We start from the raw sequence: 20218 nt of genomic DNA, 5'->3' as shown, positions 1-20218 counted from the left end.
GTGAGCGTAACCCCGCCCCACCCGTTCACTGAGTCCCTCGGCCCGGGTGTTCGTGTGTACGGCCTGCTCCCCTCCGGAGCGTGACTGACTAGGAAAACCGAGAAGCGCTCGCCTGAGGAGGGACCGAGGGGCATGAAGTCGAGCGCAGCCGCCATCGCTGTTCACCCGTGAGGAAGCTCTGCCGGGAGCCAAGTCATACAGTTGCTGCCTGCCCTGCCCGGCCGCTGTCACCAAGGCAGCCATTTTGTGCCTCCCCTTCCCTCCCTCAGCTTGCCGCCGCCTCCTCCTCCTTCGCCACCGCCGCGGAGCCCGGCCTTGTGCGTGTAGTACTGAGGGGGTCTCGGAGGGTCCAAGGCGGCGGCGGCGGCGCCTGCTGAGGCAGAGCCTGGCGAGGAAGTGGCGCGCGGCGCGGGGGGGCCCCCATGGCGAAGAAAACCTACGACCTGCTCTTCAAGCTGCTGCTGATCGGCGACTCGGGCGTTGGCAAGACTTGCGTGCTTTTCCGGTTCTCCGATGATGCTTTTAACACCACATTCATCTCCACCATCGGTGAGCGAGAATTGGGAGTGCCAAGTATTGCGCCCGCGGCTTTTTTTTAATGCTCTGCCTTCCCTCCAGAGAGCCTCTTTTGTGCCCTCCAATATAATATTTTTATTTTCTCCGCCATCTCGGCTTTCTCTTTTCGTTTTTTCTTTTTCCTGTGGCAATGAAGGTGCGCCTGTAGGAATGTCGGTTCCATCTCCCCCTGAGAAATTCTTCCAATGCCGATAAGGGCAAAAAATGATGTGAGTTTTGGGCCACAATGTGTTGAGGTAGTTGGATTGAGGAAGTTATTTTATGAGATAACCGCACCCCAAATATCTTGTCTAGATATCCTTTGTTCCTGTTCTCTGTCTCATCATACTTTTCAGTTTTGAATGTAGGATAATCCTGCTTTCACCTAATATTTTTAGAGTACAATCCATTCTGGAATAATCTTTATTTCTTGGTAATGTAACTGCTGACTTGATGACTTTTCTTTTTACTTTTATATTGTGTTGATATTTTGCAATCTCTGCCTTCCATAAGAAAAAAAAAGTGTTAGCTGTCATTCCAGCTGCACAATGAGCTGTGCTTATTCAAATAACCCTTGGCTTTTGAAAGGGAAGGGCAATTTTTTTAAAATACATTAACCTGTATGGCTAACTGTAGTTCAGTGATCTGTAGCACTCTTTGGTCCTTTTGCTAACACCAATAGTGCATACTCCATTTCTTTCATTTTAAGTGGAGTATGACTTTATACCACTGTATCTTACCAATGCCACATTCGTTCCTGGGAGTGATCTCAACATCATCCAAGGTTTTCTATTTCTCCCACACCCCCTAGTGTTGATACTGCTTGTTCATACCCTATTAATTTTCTTAAATACATGTCCTTTGTGCCTGATTTCTTTGTTCATATTTGTTATATATTTTCAACTGCTACTCTAATGTCCCCAATGGACATCTAGTTGATCCATGTATACAGATTAATGGCTGTTGCCTTACTGGCAGTTTCTGATGTTTGGAGGAAAGAAATTCCACTATGATGGAGGTGGTAGTGATTTCTGAAAATCTAAAAATGTGCAAAACAGTTTTTTTATTTCAGTGCTGGACTTAGATGGCTGTTCTTTGAGACTTTTAAAAGTTTTCATGGCTGGAAATAGATCATTGGTTTATAAAATAGCCCATTTTTTAATGTGACTTAGGCAGATTGTCTAACCATTGTGTAAGATTAAATCATGAGTTTTGAATGAAAGCTGTATTCTCCAGCTTTACTATCGGTATTAATGCTGAGGATGCAGAAAATATTGGCCCTGTATACAGATACTTCAGATTCTTAAAAGGAATTGAATTGAATCAAACCTATTAAAATTATTCATTGTGTTTTGCTTTGCACACTTTAGTTTAACAAAATATTCTAAAAATCTCAAGTTACAGGTATAGGTTAGAGGTATCATTTGCTAGCCACTGCTGCAGTTTATCATAGTGCTGCTGGGGACTTTCAGCTGAATATGAAAGTAAACATTGTAGGACTGTGCAGGGCTTCCAATTCAAAAGCAAAAAGGGGCTTCTGAGTTTAGGGCATGAATATAGCACCTACCTGTGGCTCCTTAAAACAGCCCTGCCTTTTGTCCCCTGCAGTTGCTCTATAGATCCAGAGTTACATTTATATAGACTAGGTCAAAAACTATATACAGTAATACCTTTACCAATAATTATAAATACTTTTTGAGCATCATCTTAGCTATTCTCACTTCCAGGCTAGACATTAACATTGAAGAACAGTATGTGGAATGGCAAATAATCATATTTATTGGTGAATAATATATAATTTTCATTGAGATAGATTTCTTTTCTGAAAGGTCTGACTGAGGAAAGTTTAACTTTTTATTAGTGGCAGCAGTTAATGTTCATTTCCTCAAGTTTACATATAGTGAATGGATTTGTTTGTTCTGTAAGGAAATCTATAGGTTTAGGATGTTTTTCAAAGTTCTAAGGAGCAGCCATCTTAGAGTTGATCCACATATTATGTACATTGATACGTAGAACTATTGAAGATAATTACATCTTGATTATAATATGCATGTTCATGTTAATTTAGATGTAAATGTAAATAATGTAATATGTAGTGGCTTTTGATTTATTACCAGAAGCTTTCACTGAAAAAAAAATTCCTTAAGGAGATGCATAAAAGTTGGCAGTTTTTATGTTTTCAGAGTTAACATAGATACTTTTTACAACTGATTGCTGCTATACAGACAGAGAACTTTATTGTTTTAGACATTAAATGTAACCTCTAATATTTATCTTTCTAGTTTTGTCTAATTTAAACTTTAAATTCACTACTTATAGGTAGTCCTTGACTTAAAACCACATTTGGAACTGGAATTTCAATCGTAAGTTATTGCCACTGTAAGTCAAGGCACCTGATTTATTTTTTTTTACAATTTTTGTAGTGAATCACCTAGTCATTAGGCAAATTTATTTTGTTTGTTGGAAACTGGCAAAAAAGTCACAAATTGCTGTCATGTGACTACAGGATGCTGCAGTCATTCATAAATGCAAGCTGGTTGCTAAGTGCCCCAAAATGTGGTTATGTGATCATGGGGGAAACAATGTTTTATGAGGCCCAAAAGGGCTTTGTAGACTGTAATGCACCTTTTCCAAGGCTGTTGTAACTTTAAACGAACAACCAGCCATAAGTTAAGAACTATCTTAGCACCCAAAGGAATGCTGGACCTCCCTATAACTACTTACAACTTGGTTCCAAAGCTCTGACAGCCGCACACACACACTCCAGCAGTGACATGATCACATTTTGGGCACTTGGCAATCAATCCACATTTACAGGTTTTAGCAACATCCTAGGATCACATGACTGCAATTTATTTTTTAATTTATTTATTGCTGGAAATGGGTTTATTTTCAGTTTCAAGCAAAAAACTCTCTTTGGCTAAAATAGGTTCGTTGTGATTGCCACAAAAAAGGTGGTAAAATGGAGAATGGTCACATAGTGACCCATTTAATGACTGGCACAACTTGCAACCATTGTAAGGGGTCAATTATGGTCATAAGTCAAGATATATCTATGGTTATCAATTGCATACTACTCCCTCTTGCTCATTTAAAAACAGAAGCTTTGGAAAGCCTTTCCTTTTGATGGCATAAAGGTTAATAATATCAGGGTTATTTGCAAAAATTGAAATAGTTGTTTAAAAACATTTCATCTCTTACTTTCGCAGCATGATACAGATAGTCCTCAGTTAATGACTACTCATTCAGCGACCGTCTAAAGTTATGATGGCATTGAAAGAGTGGGGACTGCACCTGGTTCTCAAATTCACATCTGTCCTAGAGCTCTTGTGTTCATCATCTTGACCAGGGGTCTTCAAACTTGTGGACTTCAACTCCCAGAATTCCTCAGCCAGGCACGCTGGCTGAGGAATTCTGGAAGTTGAAGTCCACAAGTCATAAAAGGACCAAGTTTGAAGACCCCTGATCTTGACGCTTGCCAACCAGCTTGCATATGCAACATTGCAGTGTCCTGTGAACGCAAGATCATAGTGAACGCAGGATCATAATATATATCCTTCCTTGCTGGCTTCCCACAAGCAAAGTTAATACGGAAGCTAGCAAGGAAGGTAACAAGCTGCTCAGTTAAGTCTCCCCTATCTGCGCACACTCCTCAGGCCTCACTGTGCTTGCATCAGACCTCCCTGGCCACTTGCGCATCCTCCCCCACATGGCAGCAGCCACCCCAAACCCCACTGTACTCGCACTGTGTCTCCCCACCACTCATGCACCCTAATAATTTCTCAACTGGCAGCAGTTACCCCAAGCCTGCCATACTTATGCCACTCCTTCCCTAACACCCGTGCATCTTTTCCCACCTGACAGCAGCAGCCACTTACTTACCTGCCTTCAGGCTTGTTTGTGAGCCACCTGGAACTTAAAACGTCCTGCCAATCTTCCCACTGACTTTGGTTGTTGGAAGCCAGCAGAATGTTGCAAGATGTTCACTTAACAACCCATCATCTTCTCTTAACAACGGCAAAATGTACTGCAGGAATTGCTGTCACTAAACGATGCAGTTACTGACGTAGTGCTTTGTGATTACATCACTTAGGGATGGAAATTCCACTCTCAAATTGCCACTATAACTTGAGGACTACTTGTAGTATGATGCTAAGGATCTGTTACGTGTGTTCTTTGTAGCAGCACCTGCACTTTATTATTTCCTTTTTCTAGCCCAGGAGTCCCCAAATTCTTCAGCTCACCAGCTCAATTAAGTTTCAGATAGTTCATCAACCCCAAAACATATAACAACAGAGACAACTCAAGGCTGCTCCCACTGGTGACTGACTATTCAAAACTGTCTTGCTTCTAACCACCTCATCTTCAGGACTAGGGACTGGTGTGCAGCTTTACAGAGACCTCAAAAGATGAATTGACCCCCGTCTACCATCTATTGTTTATCAACCACTTATTCATCCCTAGACATCTATTGACTCTTTGGATAGTTGCATCAATGTGTGGATATCTATACTGACAAATTTGGATGACGCTGGTCTAGCCTTTACCTGACTGTGTTTAAAGGTCCCTTGAAACTTGGCTTTTCCCCCAGGCCTTACATTAGACTGAGTGGCAGATCCTGTGTGCTGAGATGTTAGAATATTTTTTCTTCTTCTTCAGAATGTCTAGTTTTTGTTTTAATTTTAATTTTTCCTTTTTCTCTTTACAAACAATGAAATACACAAAACATTTTTTCTTTTTTCTTAACAATACTATGTCCTAGATCTCTTACATTTATTTACATTTATTTACATTACTTCTCATACTTTTTTATTCCTCAATTCTAACCAATTGTAATACATATCTTCTTTGTCCTTTATTTCTAAGGTAAGTTTGTTCATCTCACACAATCTAATATCTTACGTATAATCATTGCATTTGTTGGTATATTCTCTCTTTTCCAACATTGCGCATATGCAATGCGTGCTGCAAGAATGTCTAGTTTTTTACTGGTATCTTTTTTAATAATGTTTTTATTATTGTGCTATTTCTAAAGGTAGTTAATTGAATGCTCTTATATATGTAATATATAAATAGAAACTCTTATTAACACACAGAATCTCCCACCTGCCCACCCTAAACTTTACTGTCTTATTAAACATCATCCAGTAAAAGTTCCAGTGTAGTTTTTGGGTATTTGTCAAATTATTTATTTTATCTATTAATTAAATTTATATGTCACTATCTCTCCAATAAGGCAACTCTGGGTGGCTTAGAAATCATAAAAAGATACATAGAAAAACAGTTAAAAATTTAAAACTATGCAAATTAAAAAGGTTAAAACTATAAAAAACAGGAACCAGGAGATGGATGTTATAGAGATGAGGTCGTCAACCACCTGCAGCAGTGAGCACTCCCTTTGTGGCCTCAAACAAACCAGGAATGCCAGGTTTTAATGCCCTTCCAGAAGGTCAAAAGGGTGGGTGCCCTTCTCACCTCCGTTGGTCAGATGTTCCACAGGGTTGGAGCCCTAGCAGAAAAGGCTTTTTTTCTTGATGCCACCCAGCGGAATTCTTGGCAGATGGTGTTTGTAGTAGGCCTGTTCCACTGGCACAAGTGCGATGGGTTAGTCCCTTTGAAGTGAGTCAGTTCCTCAGACACCTTGCACCCATGCCATATAGAACTTTAAAGGTAATATCCAACATCTTGAATGGGACTTGGAAGGAACAGTACTGTTATATACGTGCCATCCTAGGGGCCCCCAGAACTGCACATTGCTGCATTTGCACCAGCTCTAGTTGGGCTTGTATATGAAATCACGACCCATTATCAGCATTAATCATCTTTCCTTCTGATGCTAATTAGTATATTTTTTGTTCTTATATCCAGATACTTTCAGACTTTGCTATGTTTGAAAGCCCTTTAGCAAGTTTTAACAGACTCCTAATGTTTTGGTTGGGCAAATTTTAGGAGTTTGTAGTTCTGAAGACTTTCAGATGTATTAATTTGATACAATGGTTGACACTTTACTTCAGGGTGACATTGGATCTTCAAAATTAAATTTCTGGCACACCATTTAGCTTGCCAATGATTTGGGATAGTGTTATTTTTAGTTGTGGTCCTACCCCTGTTTGAAAAGTAAATGCTGAGAGGAGGCAGATGATTTCTGTATCCCAGCTAGGATTGCTATAAATATCTTCCACTGCTAAAATACCTAAGTCATCATATGTTCCCTGATAAAGCAGAAAGTTGGACTTCAAAAGCAAAATTTAGTATAATCAAGAATTCCCCATACTGTACTATATTATCAAATAACACCTTGTATGTTGGAGTCCAGAGAAGTTATTTTCTACCCATATATCTTAGGTTATGATACATTGCTGTTAAGGCGTTGGTCATGCTTTATTGGGGAGTTACTAAAAGGAAGTGTCATAGATATATCTCTGGAAGGTTTGGGTATGGAAGTTTATTTTACATGCCCCAAGTAACATTTATTTTATGCTTTTTAATGACAACTAATAGAGTTATGTTATATGTTTATAATGTAAATAGCCGGCTATTCAACAGTTATTTTAATTATGATATAAACTGGCTTGTTGGGTTTAGCTACCAAGGATTTTTCTCATTACTAATACAGTGTAATTGGTATATATGACTGGAGCTTTATTTTAGATTTCGTATGTAAGAAACCCTTTGCAAATAATATTAAGTATTTCACTTATAAGCTGCTGGCAGCAATTTTGAGAGAACCCCTCCCCTCACCTACATTTATGAAGAAAACTAGGCTGAGAGTTGTAATAAATTGGATATTAGCACAATCCACCCAGTGTTGCCCTGTATAAGATGGGCGGCCAATAAATTTTATAAATAAATAAATAAAATTGTGAAAAAGCAGTATCTGTTGCCTAACTTGCCTTGATTAGCAGAGCGGTTGACTGCAAATAACTATTCTGTTAGCATGATTACTTCAAGCTAAATATCAGTAAACTGGTGGGATTTGTAGTGCTAAACTGAAAATTCTGTGGTGCATAAATCATTATTTTAAACTTTAGACTTTGAATTACAGTATACTGTATGGAAAAGATTTTATACATTTACACCTGTTAAATCTGAATAGTTGTTTTATTGATAGCATTTTATTTGTTTCTTGTTAATCAGTATTAATTTGAAGTGACTGTAGTCTAAATTTATTTGGGTTTTTTTGGGGGGGGACTAAATCATTGCTCTCCAAGTTTGAAGGTACTAGAGAAATGGTTTGTCCTAAAGCCATGGTTTTGACTCTCATGAAAAGGAGCAGTGAGGAGAATGTGTAGATCTGGAATACTGTATGCTAGAACTCATTCTGAATCACCTCTGTTACTGTTTTCCTGGACCAATGTGCTTGATGGCCACAAACTTTACAGTTTAGTTTTATTTTTGGATCAGATATGATCTTGGTTAAAGTCAAATAAGGAAAATATGCTTATGCAAACCCTTTCAGGTATAGCAGTTCAATAACTGAGTTCACAAAGTGTTCTAACCATAATTTATCAAATAAACCACACTGGTTGGATCCATATATCATGTGGTAAATAAAACCAAACAAATAACACAATATGTTAGAACAGGGGCAGGCAGTTTATAGATCTCATGCCCCACATTTGCAACCTGTAGAGCATGCCTAGATATTGCTATCTGGGTGGAGGGAAAATGATGAAAGATGCATGATAATGTCATCACATAAATTACATACTTTGTATCCACTGTTGGAATGAGAATACATAATCATGGCATATGCATGATATCACTGTTTGCTGTGAAGGCTGCTCTGCCCAGATCATTCTGCTAGAATTTAATGGCAAAATAATAACACGTTGACAATGAGGTATTTCTTGCTTTTTAATTAATAAATATGGAAGATGGCTACCCCCTCTGAAAGTGCCATGTCATCAACTATATCTCATTCTTCCCCTAAAGTTCAAAAAAATAAAAGAACATCTCCAGAGGAAAAAATGTTGTCTATTTGAATTTAGCAAGATTTGTGAACCTAGCAAGAAGGTGAGGCAAAAGAATAGTCCTGTACAAGTAGTCTTTGCTTAACAATCATTTATTTAGCAATTGTTCAAAGTCATGATGGCCCTAAACAAATGGTAGGTACGGCCAGTTCTCGAGATTAATAATAATAATACTAATACTAATANTCAGGCGCTTTGGAGAATAGCTTGACTCCCTCTTCTTTGTGGCAGCCCCTGAGATATTGGAACACTGCTATCATGTCCCCCCTCGTCCTTCTCTTCATTAAACTAGACATACCCAATTCCAGCAACCGTTCCTTATATGCTTTAGCCTCCAGTCCCCTAATCATCTTTGTTGCTCTTCTCTGTACTCTTTCTAGAGTCTGTTACGCCTGTTGTAATACACCTGTAGTCACAATCAAAATTTGGGTGATTAGCAGCCCACCCAAATTTATGACCATAGCTTGGGCTTCAACTCCCCCATCTTCCCATTCCCCCCCCAATATCTGCCCTTTTGGCTTTATGAAGGGCCAGCAGCTGCCTGAGCCCAGCACATTTTGTCAGCAGTAGTAGGGGGAAAAAACCAGTGATGCTCAGTTGGGGGCATCAGGGGTGGATGGTAGTAGAATGCAAAGCAGCCAAAAGAGCTGAGATTGAGGGGGGGGGGTTGTTGAAGCAGAGGCAAGCACAGCAGGGTAGGAGAAACAGGAAGTCATCACCTAACAACCGGAACTGCCATTGCTAAGTGAGTGAGCATGGGCGTTGGACTAGAAGACCTCCAAGGCCCATTCCAAGTCTGTTATTCTGTTTTCCCTAATGACTGCTTTGGTTAGCAATAGCAATTCTGGTCCCAGTTAAGGTCATTAAGCGAGAAGTATTTGTATAGGAATATAATTCCACTATGATGTTTTAAGTTATGTTATCTAGTTTCTTCAACTCAGAATGGATCTGAAGTAGTACTAGACTCCACTTGAGATTGCAGCTATGGAGGGGAAAAAAGTTTAACCTGAAAGATGTATTGACCTCTTTGCAAGTAGTAAAATACTTGTTCAAACCTTGCCTTTTTTGGTTATATTGCTGCTGCATATAATGAACCTTTTGATATTTTTTCATTAGCTTCTTAAAATAGCTATCTATTCTCTTTGCATATATCAGAATACAATAGATTTAATATTTTCTAGTGGTACAGTAATTTAGATAATTCCTTTAAAGCCACAATTATGAAATTTTCAATTTCCATTTTGGAAATAAGTGAACAATTACATATTTACTGAATAAGCAATTGGTCTTTGTTTTGGAAAGAACTAATCTGACTATATGGCCAAAGAGCTTAAATGAAATATAGTAACATGCAGAATGTGAAGAATTAAAGAAAATTATGTAAATGAGAATCTTATGTTCATGAATAGTGGATGAATGGGGAAAAGGGATTTTGAAGAACCATAGTAGGCTGGGTTCATATATTCCAGTATGCCCTGATTTTTTTTTAATCAAGTTTGTTGAATAAGTTATCTGATTTGTTAATACTAACCAGTGAATTGTGATTTGGAAATTCTCATAGTTTGGTTCACACATGATGCCAAATAAGAACTTTTAAAAACTAATTAATAACTTAATGAACTGTGAGAAAATCTAACAATGTAATTTGCATTTTAAAGCTTATGTTTATTATAGCTCCAAGATCTTACTAAATTTTGATCTGTTTCACACAACACATTTAGTCATAATTTGGTTTGTTTTTGATTTAGTGTGTTGCTGAAACCAACCATTTGTGATTTAGTGTGAACTCTAAGTATATCTTTCTGTTAATTCTAGTAGGAAGTCAGTTATTTGTGGAGTAAAGGTATTTTTATTCATTTAAATCTTGAGCACATATTATAGGACTTCTGTTCTTCCTATTTGACAATTAAAGCGCAAAATGAGGGCAGATTAGTACCAACATTTTTAAGTTAGATAATCAATACTGGGGACAAGAAACAAAATATTTTATGTTCCCATTCTGAGTTGGCTTATGGCTTCAATAATATAGAGTTGGATTCATAGGATCTGAAACTATTTCATGTGCCCTAGATATAAGCAACAGTGAAATTCAAAACCTGTAGAGGAGCCCTGGTGTTGCAGTGGTTACAATCCTCCTGTAGAGCAGCCCTGGTGTCGCAGTGGTTAAAATGCAGTATTGCAGGCTAATTCTGGAATTTGATCATGACGGGAATCAAGGTTGATTCAGCCTTCCATCCTCGTAGGTCGGTAAAATGAGGACCCAGATTGTTGGGGGCAATATGCTGACATTGTAAACTGCCCAGAGAGTACTATAAAGGTATATAGGTAATCCCCGAGTTATGACAGTTCACTTAGTGACTGTTCAAAGTTACGCGATAATCCCCCCAAGTATTTATGATGCTGTCCTAAAATTACAAATGTTGCAGCACCATGGCAGTCATTCACCCTTCGAATGACAACAGAGGCACTGCAGCATTCACCCTGCCTATCCCCCCCCCCCGCTCCCCACAGTTGCTTCCTCCCAAGATCTGTCTTCTCCCTTCTGTGGTTTCTTTGAGAGCGCAACGATTTCACTTCCAGCATCTGATTGGCTTGCAGATGCTTTTTGGGCGCTGAGAGTGAAATGTTCTGGGCGCCATGATCTCGCAGAACTTCAGGCCGTGAGATCACAGCGCCCAGAAGCTTCCAGTCTCTGCGCAAAACATTTGCAAGCTGATGGGATGCTTTGAGGCAGCATGATTTCACGACCTCAAAGTGTCCCGTCAGCTTGCAAATGTTTTGCGCAGAGACTGGAAGCTTCTGGGAGACAAATCTTCACAAGGTAAGTGACCTGGTCTGGCAGGATGGGGGGGGGGAGCAATTGCATGAGGTACCTCAATGGGTTGAGGGAGGCCTTGGGTGGTCTTAAGCAGGTGGCTTGTTTCCTCACTAGGCTCCCCCATGGCCTTCCCCACCCTGAGATACCTCATGTGCACTTAACGACTGCATTTGATTAGTGAGTGCGTGGGCGAAAGCAGGGAGCTTTCACATTCATTTTATGTGATTCACTCCCAACGAATCCTCAGGCTATGAATGTAATTGGCAGGCTCCATTATATTCGTAACTCAAGGACTACCTGTATAAGTTTAAGTGCTATTGCTGGTCACTAGATGACAGTAAAGAGCTACTAAAAATGCATTATTTTTTTTGTCATCTACTGTAGTAATCATCCAGATTTTTCCAACCCAACTCTAATAGCCTTTGCCATAACATTCTTTGCAGTTAGAACTACCATTTGTCCTAGGGCAGGGGTAGGCAACCTTGGCTCTTTTATGACTCGTGGACTTCAACTCCCAGAATTCCTGAGCCAGCATGGCTGGCTCAGGAATTCTGGGAGTTGAAGTCCACGAGTCATAAAAGAGCCAAGGTTGCCTACCCCTGCCCTAGGGAATTCTGATTGAAAGGGATTTGGATTTTTGGTGTCTCATATAGGACACAACCATTTCAATCGATGACCTTCTCCAGAGTAGAGCAGAGCAGGAGGAGATCATAGCAGAAAATATTAATTTGTCAGTCTATTAATGTTATTTTTTAAATGTTTTAAAATCAACCTTCAAATTTGTATTGAACAAGTCTAAATATGATCTTGCAGACCTCCAGAAACATGGATGAACACTCCTTTCCCTATTTAAAAATTCATTTACAGATTTTTCATTCTTCTAGGCCCGTGGTGGCGAACCTATGGCACGCGTGCCACAGGTGGCACGCAGAGCCCTCTCTGTGGGCACATGTGCCGTCGCCCCAGTTCTAGACCTTCAGCTGGGTTTTATAAGACCTTTTCCCTTTAGGCCTCCACTGCCGTGTGCCAAAAAAAAAAAAGGCTCAATCAATCAACCAATTTCAACTTCTCGTGGGAAAAAAAAGACCTCGCAAAGTTGAAATTGATTGATTGAACTTTTTAGTCCCACCCAATCTGCCATTACCTCCGCAGCCATGCCCACCCAATGGGCCACACCCAGCCAATGTGCCACACCCACCTGGCACCTGACCATACATAAGTGGGTTTTGGTTTGCAGTTTGGGCACTCGGTCTCTAAAAGGTTCGCCATCACTGTTCTAGGCTGTCTGCCAAAATATTATTGGTTTCTACTTGGTAGAATGAACAAGGAGAAAAATCCTTCTCTACCTGGGTGGAGCATTGAAATGCGAAAAAAAATCTGCGTCAAAGATTAACAAAAGTTAAAGCATCCTTATAGCAAAAAGTATTATGAATTGTATTAGTTTGTGAGAGTGCACACAAACAAGTATATATTAAACATTTTAAGCTACCCATTCATTCACTGAAGCTTTCTGGGCAGTTTATAATGAAAGAAAATGATTCAATTTAAATAAAACCATATCAATAAAATCAAATAAAATGTAGAAAGACAACACCATAAAGACTAAATAACAGCAAGGCAATCACTCAAACACTACTTAAAAAAAAAATTTAGAAGCCAGTTTAAAAACCTGGGAAAATAGAAGGTCTTCACCTGGTGCCAAAATAACACTAAAGTGAGTCCCATCATACTGGGGAGGGAATTCCATAAATAGGATGCTACCACAGAAAAAGCTAGCTCCCTTGTAGAGACCCATTTCACCACCTTTGGTGGGAGGATCTGAAGAATTAGATCTTAAGGTTTGGGTATGTGGTATGTATCTATCTATGTATATGTATGTATTTATGTATGGGTGTGTATGTATGTATATATATGTGTAGGTATGGGTGTGCTTATATATATTCAAAATTTGTGGCTGACAAAGAGTTAAATGGGAGACTAGTATAGCTATTTCAAGCTCTTTAACTCTCATCAGCTAGTCTTACCCTTCTGGGATTCAAACCTGGGCAGCTTGCATGTTAGGCAGTTGTATTAACCTTTAGACCACAGGCTCCTCCTCACTCTTGTCAGTAGAGGCCAGTAGACCGGGTGTTCCACCCAACACACACACACACACACACATACATACACGTACGTACGTACGTACGTACCTATATGGATGGATGGATGGATGGATGGATGGATGGATGGATGGATGGATAGATAGATAGATAGATAGATAGATAGATAGATAGATAGATAGATAGATAGATAGATAGATATCAATTGATATAGATTGATAGACATAGATATAGATAGATATAAGAGGTGTGTATGTGTGAGAATTCATATAGGAAAAGGTAGAAGTCCCAGGCAAACAAGCCAGTGGGTGAGAGGTGCAGGCGAGCATCATAGGCAGGCACTGTGGAATACAGGGCAGGTGGGTAAGCGAAAAGGCGGTGGGTGCAATTTGAACCCATCTGCCAGCTTCCGCATTAACTTTGATTGTGGGAAGCTGGCAGGGAACATTGGGAATTGCAATCATATCACATGGTACACTGCAACCATCATAAAATACAAGCTGGTTACCAAGCAACCAAATTGACCATGTGATTGCAGGAATGCTGGAATGGATGCAACTTTGAGGACCAGTCATGAGGCTCCCTCGTTCAGTAGTGTCATAATTGCTGAAGGGGTAGTTGTAACCTGAAGACTACCTGTGTGGGCTTGTACTCATGTTTGATCAGACACACTGAGTCTTCCTCTAATAATGCTCTAGGAATTTATTCTGGCACTTCATACTGTATTTTTTCTGTTGTGTCTATTAGATTGTAAATCTACAGCCTAGATTTTTTTTTTATCTTTTGGAAAAAATGTTAGCTGCTTTACTGATGGTACCTACTGATATCTAAGATCAGAAGTGGACTACATAATCCATTCTCCATGTTATGTCTGAAGCTAGGCTATTATGGTTAGGTCTGCTGTGTAATATAATAGAAATCAAAAACAAACCATATTGGGGCTATATATTACTTGCTCCATTGAGTGGCAGGATTTTATTGCTCAAGTTTATTTTATTGCTCAATTCAATTTTGAGTTTGTCAACAAACTTCAAATGTTGGTAATTTTCTGACTAGAGATGAAGATTATCTTGACTTGTTGCAACATCTTGACATAGCAATTTAATTTCTGATTTAGGATTTCCAAGCTGTAAGCATAAATGAGGAAACCTATTTTAAGAGGCAAAATCACAATTAAAATGTGCAACAAGTATAAACTTGTCTATACATTTGTTTGTTTAAACACTGTCAGTTCATACTCAGTCTTTTAACTGAACTCACTATTAAAGAATGCCTCTCATTAATTTCCATCTCAGGATGCTGTTTGCTGTTTAATCAGGCCTAGGTTTTATACTCCTCCTTCAAACATGGATAACTACTATGTCTTTTTCCTATTTATTCTGATTCTATATTGGTGCAGCAGAGTTATATGCCCTAATTAATTATATTAACTCTCTGAATCTCATATTGCTGCTATTTTTCCATTAGATATAAAAATTAAATCTGCTTATTAAAAATAGTGGGGAATCTTTCAAAGTCGTCCTTAGGCAAAATGAAACCTAAATTAACATTTGATTTTCTCCCATTTTATACTTCCCCATTCTTTTTCCTTATTTTGTTTGATGACTCTTGATAATTGTCACATCATGTTACTTTGCAAAACAGTCATAATCCTAGGCAATTATATCTATAATAAATCATTTTATTTTATTTTGAAATACAAATGTTTGTTGATTGAAATGAAGATATTTGAATTTATTGCATACACCAATCTACTCTGAAGCATCTACTGTATTATATTCTGTATATCTTAAGTGGTCACATGCTTCAGTATAACTTCTTGTTTAGTCCTGAGAATTAGTTTGTATATCTATATGGGCAGTTCCAAATGTAACTTATCAGGTTATGAATTTGATATTTATTTTTTTCTATAGAAATGAAATATATATATTTGGGACAACCACAATTGAAAAGCGTTCTTATTAGTGAGAATCACAGATCTTAAATTCTGTTTTCTCTAAACAAAACAATTTAATTGCATTTAATAAGCAGCACTATCTAGCACAGAGATCTCCAACCTTTTGGGCCCCAGGGACTGGTTCCGTGGAGAGAGGTTTTTCTGCGGACCAGAGGGGGCGTGGTTTTGTGTACTGCCTGCATCCCGTAGGATGGGGCTTTGTTTATTTATGCAGCCAGGTTGCTGGCATGCCGCAGCCCGGTACTGTTCCACAGACCGGGGATTGGGGACCCCTGATCTAGTACATTTTACCAATGTAGTTGTAATCCAGTGTATTGGATTTCTAGAATATTGTCAGGGCAACTTTCAGAGTTAGTGTTAGGAATAAATTCCATGTAATTGATAATTTGATTTAATATTGATATAGTTTTAGAAATTTAAAATACCAATGTTTACTTTGTTACTTCTTACCTTCCCAAAGTTTTTCCTGATGTGTTGTAATGTAAATTGAAAATTACTGTACAGTACTTCTCCCAGATAATTATATCGATTATAAAAAACAAAAACTGAAGCTGCAAGAAATAACTTTTACTTACTCAACTTCAAATTATTTCTCAGATCATGCAAAGAGTTGAAGGTGACTGATATACATAATGAACTTTGGACTTGGTGACTAAAGCAATACAAAATTTTGGCATTGATTGCTTATGTTGGCTTGCATTTGTGCTATATATCCCACATTTGGTGAGAGAGCAAAAACTTGAACGTTGCAACAAAATGTTAAAAACTTTTGTAAAACCTTTGGCATAGGTTTTTGAAGAATGTAGCAGCATTAGTGTTTTGAGGTATTTCTTCTGGTCCCCACACTGAAATGCCTATGCTACCTTTATTTTGAGGTACAAACTTCAAACTAAATATTACAAAACAGAAATAAAATAGGCTTTGACTGAAAATCACATTTGGAGGTTCATGACTCTGAAATATCATCCTGGATATTACAAAGAGGTGTTGCATATAAATCCCAAAGTTAATTTCCAGTCAAACCTGTTCCATTGTTTTGAACTAGTTTTGCATCAAGCCTAAATTTAATACCTCCCCCAAGTAAAGATGACACAGACATTTTAAGTTTTCGTAATGCTAGTTGATACTTCCCATTTTCAGCTTTTTTTCTAATGCCATCGGATCAGACTTTCAGTTTCAATTTGAAAATAATTCACAAATTAAACCTTCTGGTAATATAAACATTTATAAATATATCATAATCTTTCCAAAATAGCAAAACTATTTTGGTTTTAACAGTTTGAGTTAGCCTAAGCTAACTCATATTAATATAAGTCATGAATGGACAGTTTCCAAACTGCATTTGGCCTAGGTAGCACCTTAAATCATACCATTAAAATTATTTTTTGTATTTTTTTTTTTTTTTTTTATTACAAAATAGCATGGAAATAAGAGCAGCAGACATTGAGGAGAAAAAAATGACCTGGCTTCCACATTTAATCTTTCCCAGCCCCTCAAACAATCCAGAATCTCACAATTTGGCCTTGAGATATATGTAGCAGATGAATTCTTTTTCCTCTAGTAAATATAACCATTTATATTTTTACATGTATTCAGTAATTTTATCAATGCTTGCAAATCGGCATGAACATAATTTTTTTTTTAAAAAAATTAATAGTATTGTGCACTGGAGCTGGGTTCAGTCAGTGTAAATTATATTATGCTTTTTCAATTCCAATGGCTATTTGTGATAGTTAATTTCTGCTACATGGTAAAAGAATATGTTGATGAAATGTATGGGGAATTCTTAAGAGGCATTTTTAGCCCAGAAAAAAAAATCAGTTCTGAAAAAAGGAAAAATTAGACGATAATATAAACATCAGTTAAAATTACTTGTTCACTTTTCATTCCCTCCTCCCTACTCTACATTTTGTTTTGAAAATATAATGCAGTTTAAAATAAGAATACTTACAATGGAATGTCATAGGGAGGGGGTTCATTCCAGAGGAGCAAGGGACAACTCTGTCCCGATATTTCATGTGAGAGAAAAGGGTGAGGACAGTCCCTCTCTTCAGAGTATATTACAGATGCAAATAGTAGAATCCTCAGTCTTGCAAGATTTTGTCAATAGGTGTTAAACAAGAAACTCAACTTGAAAGAATCCCTACGTGTCATTCTCTGTTTGGGGCCTGAAAACATGGTGGCATAATATTAAAATGGAGCATGGCACTGTAACATTAATGCTTCATGTTTAATGTATAACCAATCAGTATTTAAACAAAAAAGAATCGGATATCAGAGACTCACACCCCTCCCCAGTATTTCATCATCATCATCATCATCATCATCATCATCATCATCATCATCATTTCTTCTTATTCTTCTCCTCCTCCTCCTCCTCCTCCTTCATATTGCTAGTGCTAAAACTAAGGTTAAAATCATGTCGGATATTGGGTGTCATTCAGAAGAATTGAATTGAACTTTATTTGGCCAACTGTGATTCAGCATACAAAGAAATTGTCTCTGGTACAGAAGCACTCAGTGTACATGAAAAGCAACAGAATAATAATAATCATAATATAATAATACCAGTAAAAAGGAGAAGTAAAGAAGATAAGGATAAATAATAATATTACAATCACACTAAAAAGCTAAAGGTTTCCCTGTCAGTTATGTCCAAATATAGGGCACGGTGCTCATCTCCATTCATAACTAATTACATGTACTGTATACATAGTATTTAGAAATATATTCTACATACATGTACTGTATTGTCCTGAAAACCTTAAACTAGCTTTTGGAACTACTTTTTTCTTTTTTGGGGGGGACACTATAGTACAAGTATTACATGTAATTTCTTACAAAGTTGAAGCTGCAGTGTCTTGGTACCTAAAGTAATACAAGTAGGTAAATATAATCAGATGCTTTTTATTTTTTATTTTATTTTCCTAGCTTATATGATGTCCTAATTACAACTGATTGTCAGAAGCTTATAAATCTGAGTGCACTATTGGGATTAAAAACATGAATAACAAAAAAGTAACTACAATGAAATGCACAAAGAAGCAGCCCAAATACAGTCCTCCTGCAGCAGGGAACAAATTCAAAATAATATTTTCTATAAAGTTCTTTGATGGAATATTTATGTTTATACTTCTCAGATATATTGTATTTGTGTGTGTTCTTTTGTGAATATTTTCATGCTGCTTTGTTGATTTACTTGTTTGATTTTACTTTATAGGGATAGATTTCAAGATAAAAACAGTTGAATTGCAAGGAAAGAAGATAAAGCTACAGATATGGTAAGTGACTAATCAAATTTTTTTGACATTCAAAAATACTTCCTGTGATTTTTATTAGCTATTTTTATTTATTTATTAGATTTGTGTGTGCTGCCCATCTTTTCTAGAGGCAATAATTTTAGGACCAAAGCAGATACAGAAGGCACATTTAATATGTTTCTCCTTTTAGTCTTGAGAATGGCCTTATCTCAGAATCTCTTTGGATGGAAAGCTCCGTTCTCTAGATCAGGCATGTCAAACTGCCAGCCCACGGGCCGGATGCATCACACTGAAACCGCACCCACCCCACTGCCGGCAATGGGGAAAAAGTTCCGATACGCTGCACGATGTCAAGTGACGTCGTGAGTTCGACATGCTTGCTCTAGGTCAGTGGTTCTCAACCTGTGGGTCGGGACCCCATTTGGGGTCGATCGACCATTTCACGGGGGTCGCCAAGCAAGGCTGTCCGCCATTTTTTTTGTCCGCCATTTTTTTGTCCGCCATTTTTCCCCCTTTTCCGATGGGTGCCTTACCTCCCTTGGGCTGGGCCAGCTGGTGGTTGGCCTGCTCCATCTCTGCCGCTTGCCAGCTACGCCTCAGCCGGCGCAGGGGGCGGAACCACGCATGCGCGGCGCTCCCGGGCAGGGAAAGTCCTCGACTTACGACCGGTTGGGTAGTCCTCGACTTACGACCGGTTTAGTCCCCGACTTACGACTGGTTTAGTCCTCAACTTATGACCGGTTGGGGTCACGGCATTAAAAAGGTTGAGAACCACTGCTCTAGATGAACAATTCCAAGAAATGGGTGAAAAGCTTCATACTTTGCAATGAACTATGGTGTGGTTCGTTGGTGTCAGCTTAACATGTTTTCATTGTAGTAGTTGTAAATGCTGGTAGTTAATGGCTTAGAATGTTGCATGAATTCAGCTAATGAGCCATTAAACAATTGCTTAGAGCAGGGGTGTCCAAACTTTTTTCAAAGAGGGCCAGATTGGATGAAGTGAACGTGCTGGAGGGCCGAAAATTTTCCCGAACATTCTTTGAACCATTACAATTAAATGCAAATGAATTATTTTATGCCTCTTTCCTCTCCCTCTCTTTCCTCTTTCTCTCTCTCTCTCTTTCCTTTCCCTTTCCTCTCCCCCCTCTCTCTCTTTCTCTTTCCTCTCCCCCTCTTTCTCTTTCCTCTCTCTCTTTCTCTTTCCTCTTTCTCTCTCTTTCCTCTAACTTTCTCTTTCCTCTCTTTCTCCTTTCTTTCCTCTTTTCTTCTCTTTCCTCTTTCCTTGCTTTCTCTTTCCTTTCTCTCTTTCCTCTCTCTTTCCTTCATTTCTCTTTCCTCTTTCTCTTCTCTTTCCTCTTTCTTTCATCTCTCTTTTCTCAATCTTTTTTCTTTCCTCTTTTTCTCTTTCCTCTCCCCCTCGCTTTCTTTCTCTCTTTCCTTTCTCTTTCCTCTCCTTTCTCTCCCTTTCCTCTTTTCCTCTTTCCTCTTTCTTTCCTTTCTCTCTTTCCTCTCTTTCTCTTCTTTCTTTCCTCCCTTTCCTCTCTTCTCTTTCTCTT

At 38.4% G+C, this 20218-nt stretch overlaps 1 protein-coding gene across 1 annotated transcript in view; it reads left to right on the top strand.

Moving 5' to 3' along the window:
• Positions 1-384: 384 nt before the first annotated feature.
• Positions 385-20218, top strand: part of RAB10 (RAB10, member RAS oncogene family) — a 28664-nt gene continuing 8830 nt past the window's right edge. The window contains exons 1-2 of the mRNA XM_015829822.1: positions 385-549; positions 18623-18683. Coding sequence (XP_015685308.1) covers positions 423-549; positions 18623-18683 — 188 coding nt within the window. The 5' untranslated portion in view covers positions 385-422. The remainder of the gene's footprint in view (positions 550-18622; positions 18684-20218) is intronic.

This window comes from Protobothrops mucrosquamatus, unplaced genomic scaffold, assembly GCF_001527695.2.
Source record: "Protobothrops mucrosquamatus isolate PMUCROS unplaced genomic scaffold, P.Mucros_1.0 scaffold_236, whole genome shotgun sequence".
NCBI lineage: Eukaryota > Metazoa > Chordata > Lepidosauria > Squamata > Viperidae > Protobothrops > Protobothrops mucrosquamatus.
Note: the sequence above shows the minus strand (reverse complement) of the source record. Positions and strands in the feature narration are given on the sequence as shown.